Source organism: Plecotus auritus (assembly GCF_963455305.1).
Source record: "Plecotus auritus genome assembly, chromosome: 1".
Classification (NCBI taxonomy): Eukaryota; Metazoa; Chordata; class Mammalia; order Chiroptera; family Vespertilionidae; genus Plecotus; species Plecotus auritus.
This window is the reverse complement of record NC_137770.1, coordinates 10,079,140-10,085,107: the sequence shown is the minus strand read 5'-3', so window position 1 is coordinate 10,085,107 and position 5,968 is coordinate 10,079,140. Positions and strand designations below refer to the sequence as shown.

General features: G+C 57.1%; 1 protein-coding gene across 1 annotated transcript; it reads left to right on the top strand.

Annotated features, from left to right (window-relative positions):
• Positions 1 to 989: 989 nt before the first annotated feature.
• RTL1 (retrotransposon Gag like 1) lies at positions 990 to 5,552 on the top strand (the record flags this gene model as incomplete). Its single annotated transcript, XM_080683749.1, has 1 exon — positions 990 to 5,552. One exon carries the CDS (start codon positions 990 to 992, stop codon positions 5,550 to 5,552), a length of 4,563 nt encoding a protein of 1,520 aa, XP_080539875.1.
• Between the last annotated feature and the right edge of the window lie 416 nt (positions 5,553 to 5,968).

The following is a 5,968-nucleotide window of genomic DNA, read 5'->3' as shown; positions in this document are numbered from 1 at the left end:
CCCACAGACAGAGAGGGCAATCCAGGAAAAGTAGAGATTTTAGGCGGGGTGGGGAGATGACTGGCAAGTTTCCTCAACAGCTCTGAGTTGAGGAAAACACAGCATTGCAAGTTGATGAAAGAGAGGAAGAGAAATTAGCCAAAAAATTCCGAATTAGGATCACATCGCAACGTGCAAATCTCTGGCACCTCCTCGTTGTTTTCTAAATATTTACGGGAAAAATAAAACCCAGAATCCAGAGCTCTATATCCAGCGCCCAACCCCCGCCCCTCCTCCACACACACACACACAATTTCTACTTTGAATTTAGGGGAGGAAATAAAGCTATTTGGGGCAGTTGAGCCAGCTGACAGGATAGTGGCCAAGTGCCCATTTTCTCCTCTTCCCCTGAACTTGTTAAATAGCAGACATCCCTGCTAGAAGCTCTCGTCTCACACCAAGGCCAAGCTTGCTTCAGAGCACTTGGCCTGCAGAGCTGGCTTTGGATAGCACTGACATGTGAGCTCAGTGGCTTTCGGGTGACCACGGGAGGGAAGGAGCATTGACCAGACACGTGTGCCAGGGTGGAATGAAGCGGCCAGTGTGTTCTGCCAGGTGCCTGCCTGTGATGGTGCTCTGGGCCCATCACCCCACCAAATTTATGGGCTGTGAATTTCTCACAGCCGTTGGGAAGCAGGCAGGCCAGATAGGCAGAGGAAGCCTGGGAGAGAGTAGGCAAGAAGGTCAGGGGTTGACACATATTCTCTATTCTCTCCCTGTGGGTACCACACATGGGACCCGAAGGCTTCCCCAGTTTCTCTCTGTTCTAATGTGTTGGAAATTCACTTTGTTCTGGGGAATCTGACCCTGACCTCTGAAGACCCTAAACCACTGCCTTTACTGCCCATCTCCCTACCCCCACCAGGTTCTGATCGCTGTGATCCCAGTCACTGACTGGACGCATCACCACCTTACCAGTCTTCAGAGAACACTCCTTTCCATCCGACGAAATGATAGAACCCTCTGAAGACTCATTTGAGACGATGATGGAGCGTAAGAATCCATCATCAAAACAAATGGAGTCCTCTGAGGGCTCATCCAACACCACCATGGAGATAGAAGGCGCGGTACAGGAGGCGGCGGGGCTGGCTCAAGGCCCAGCCCAGGAAATGGGAGAGCTGCCCATTGACCTCCTCCAAGACATGGAGGAGCCATCCAGTGGCCGACATAGTGAAATAAAGGATCCACCCAATGACCTACTCCAAGACCTGGAGGAGTCATGCAAGGCTTCCCGTCAGGAAGTGGGGGATCCCATCGGTGAGGCGCCTGGTGAGATGGAAGAAGCATCAGTCAATGAGGGAGAGCTGGACGAAGAAGACGACGACACTGACCTAAGTGAAGAGGAGGAGGAGGAGGAGGAGGAGCCCGGTGAGTTGGAATTAAGGGGCAGGGTCAGCTCCTTCACCTCTATGTACTTCTGGATGCAAGACCTCAAAGAACAGCAAAAAATAGCAATAGAGATCCTGATGAAAGCGATCAGAATGGGCCGCGTGCCAGACCCGCAAATCTTCTCGGGCGATCGAAGAGATTACCCGGAGTTCTTCGTGCACTGCCACATGATCATACAAGGCTACCCAAGAAAGTTCCGCAACGACCGCCGGCGAGTGAGGTTCATTATCAGGCACCTCTCAGACACGGCCCTCGAATGGGCCCAAAATCTGAAGCGGCAAAGAAGCCCCCTGCTTACCAACTACCCAGCCTTCATGGAGGCCATGACAAACACGTTCCATTACAAGGAGGAATTGCGTGTGGCGGAAGACACCATGCTCAACATCGCGCAAGGGGATCGCGCCGCCATTGACTACATCAACGAGTTCCGGGAACTGGTACCCACCTTGTGTTGGCCAGACGAAGTCCTGCAGGCCCACCTGTGCCTGGGGCTCAATGAGGAGATCAGGCAGTATCTGTTCCAGCTCCCTCAGCCAGATTCGCTGGACAGTCTGATGGCCCTCGTCCTGCAGATAGAAGAGAACCTGGCAGAGAGAAAGGCCATGCTCAGGATGCGTCCAGAGACCCACTCTCGGAACCCTCCAGGTGAGGCCAGAAAGGACTCACCTGCTCCGGAGAAGTGGCCGGTCAGCAGCTGGCTGACCTATGAAATCCAGCCCGATATCGATCGCAGGCACGTCTTCCTGCTGCTCATGGTGAGAGTGAACCCTTACCACAGTGTCGCGGTACAGGCGCTGGTGGACTCGGGGGCAAGCTCCAACTTCATGGATGAGAGGTTTGCCCAAGAGCACTATGTTGAGTTGTTCGAGAAGCCCTACCCACAGTCCATCCACACCATGGATGGCTCCCTGATTGGCAACGAGCCCGTTTGGCTGCACACTGAGCCTCTGGTATGCTTTCATCAGAACCACCATGAGCTTATTGAATTCGACATCGTTCCTTCACCCAACTTCTCCGTGGTCCTGGGCATCAACTGGCTCCGAGTCCACTCCCCTGATATCGACTGGGCCAGAGGCCGCTGCACCTTCCACTCTCCCTACTGCCTGAAGAACTGCTTCAGCCCACTCCCACCATCTACCACGCTCGAGAGACATGCCATAAGCCTGCTGCCCGGACTGTTGCCCCAGTATTCCGACCTTGCCGACGTGTTCAACCCGAAGAAAGCAGATGATGAGACTTCCGACCAGCCAAGCTCAGACGGATCCGATGATCTTTCTGAATCAGAGCCCTCTGAGCTTCAGCAGGCTGGAGACAGTGATCACAGCAACACCGCCGACACGTGTCCCTCTGTGGCTCCACCGGAACCTGTGGGTGCTGGGGTGCAAGAAACAGCCAAGCTAGGGAATGAAGAGGAGGAATCGCAGGAGGATAGACAGATAATTCCAGAACTGTTCCAACAGTTACATGGAGCTACGTGGTTCACAAGGCTGGAGCTGCGTGGGATCATTGTGGAGGAAGGCAAGAAAAAGGAAGCAGAAGAGCTATGGAAAGTAGCGTTTGGTTTGGAGCTTCAAAAGAAGGAAAGCTATCAGCCCTTTGAGATCTGCTCAGACCCTCTCATCCCTCAGAGCGTGATTCACTGTATCCTAAAAGACATGCTGGGCAAATTTGTGCTCTCCTACGGGAATGAGGTTGTGATCTACTCAATGAGCCAGGAGGCGCACCTCCGACACATCCGCCAAGTCCTGGTCCGCTTCCGACGCCACCACGTCTATTGCTCACTGGACAGGAGCCTGTTCCACCAACACACTGTCGAATTCATGGGCTTTGTCCTGACCCCCAGAGGGGTGAGGCTGAACAAGAGCGTCGTGAAGACCATCAGGGATTACCCGATCCCTCTCTCTAAGGAGTCCCTGCAAAACCTGATGGAACTGATGTCCCCCTACTGCCACTTCGTGGAGCGCTTCGCTGCCATCACGGAGCCCCTGCGGCGGCAGCTGCTGACCACCAACCACTTCCACTGGGGTGACGAGGAGCAGGAGGCCTTTGAAAGTGTGAAGCGGGCTTTCCGCAAGGCACCCCTCCTCCATCACCCTAAGTGCCACAAGCAGTTCTACTTGGACACAGGAGTCAACATGACCGCTCTGTACGCCTCCCTCATTCAAGTCGATGAGCAAAGCGGCAAAAGAGTGTTCTGCGCTTTCTTTTCCCGAGACCTTTCTCCTATGGAAGCCAACTCCCCGCCGCTGATGATGAAGACCATTGCGATAAAGGCTGCCTTGGATGTGTGGTCTTGCTACCTGGAGAGCACCGAGGAGCCCATCATGATCCTTCTCAACACAGAGGATCTAGCCTCCCTGAATAATGACAGGCTCACCGTAATTCTCCCGGGGCAGTGGGCCAAGTTCTTCGGCCGCTTCCACTGCGATGTCATGGAGAGGCCCGAACAAGATGGCAGCAGTTCTCTGCCGCTGCAGAACCCCAACCATGGGCCTCTCCGGGCCCACATTGCCACCCGGGCCCACAGTGCCACCCGGGCCCACACTGCTACCCGGGCCCACACTGTCACCCGGGCCCGCACTGCCACCCGGGCCCGCACTGCCACCCAGACACACACTGTCGCCCGGGCCCACACTGTCATCCGGGCACAAGCTGATACCCGGGCCCACACTGCCACCCAGACCCACACTGTCACATGGGCCCACGCTGACACCCGGGCCCACACTGCCACCCAGACCCACACTGTCACCCGGGCCCACACTGCCACCCAGGCCCACACTGTCACCCGGGCCCACACTGCCACCCAGACCCACACTGTCACCCGGGCCCACACTGCTACCCAGGCCCACACTGAAACCAGGGCCAACAATGCCGTCCAGGCCCTCACTGACACCCGGGCCCGCACTAACACCCGGGCCCGCACTGACACCCGGGCCCGCACTGACACCCAGGCCCACACTGAAACCAGGGCCAACAATGCCGTCCGGGCCCGCACTGCCACCCGGGCCCGCACTGCCACCCGGGCCCGCACTGCCACCTGGCCCCAGAGTCCTGTCACCACAGAACGGTCCCTCAGGGATCAACTCCCAGAATTGGGAGAACAAAAGGAGAATGAACATGCACCTCCCCAGGAAGAGCCAAGTAGGCAGACCCAACAGCAAGAGGCCCTGACTCCGGTACAACTGGACCAAATACTCAGCAACCTCCTTGTCCATCTCAACATGGACCAGATGAGGAGCCTCTTTCTGCACTTCTTCCGAGACCTGCACATCAGCAAGGACGCCCTGGCCCCGATAGCCATGCTGGCAATCCTGAAGATGAAGCAGCACCTCCCGCTGCTGCCCGCGCCCACTCTGGAAGTGGCACTACTGCCAGCCACGCGCTTCCTGCGCCTCATCCTGGACTCGTCCCTCCTCACAGACCGTGGCATCGCCATGGCCATAACCCAACTGTTGACCCAGATGCCCCCTCTCGTGGGCACTGTCACCATCCGGACTGAGGAACAGGCCGAACAGAGGGCCCTGATGCCCCGGGGCTCCCGGGTCCTACACCTCCCACCTGAGTTCTGGATGATGCTGTGCGAGCGCTTTTGTGTCAGAGTCGCTCCCAGAGAAAGACCCCAGCCCCTCCTGCACGGGAGCCACTACCTGGAGCTGCACGTCATCGGTAGTGATGTCGTCTTGCGAGAAGCCCTGCAAGACGACCTGCAACGTTACCGTCAGTGTGGCCTGCATGACGGCCTGCAAGACACCTCGCAGGACGCGCAGGCGGATGACGACGTGCAGGAGGATGGCGCACAAGGGGTCCAGGTGAAGGAAGCTAACGTGGGAGGGGACAAAGAGAAAGGGGACCAGATGCAGGAGGCTGCGGCGGCCGACTCCTCCCCTAACCCCCCAGCCCCGCCACGGGCCTCTGGTGGAATCCTTGACTTCCTGTATAGACAGTTGTATGGGGACCAAGATCAACCCAATCTGCCTCATCAGGACCCAGCGGCCAGGAGCCTGGCCCACTTCCTGGCCATGATCTGCGCAGAGGATCCAGTCCCCCTCCGAGGCAGACAGGCCAGGGGCGGAGCAAGGCTAGAGGAGCTCCCTGAGGATGACGAGGACTTGGACCATGACTGAGAACACTTCCTCACCAGCAACAAACCCTCCGCTCCTCTGCGCCAGACACCCAGCACAACCTCCACTCAGCCTCCCTGTGCCTCAGTCTGCTTCGCTCGGACCCAGCGCTCCTCCTGCCGCTCCTGATTCAAGGGGAACCCACTCAAGAAGAGCAATGATCTCTTCCACTCATCAACCAGCAACATCAACAGTGCCAACAGACTAGCCAGTCATCAGAGACCCAGAGCCAGCTCAGGGCTACACATTCCTTCCGTCTTAATTCTCCAGGTCCCAGGCCCACCACTGGGAGTAAGATCAATGATAGGAGAAAGCAGTGATGAGCAGGAAATGACCCCATGACCCCAGGCCAGGTGAGGAATCAGGCACAGCAGATGCAGCCAAGCAAGCAGATGCCAGAGACCCACCCCGCTGAAGTG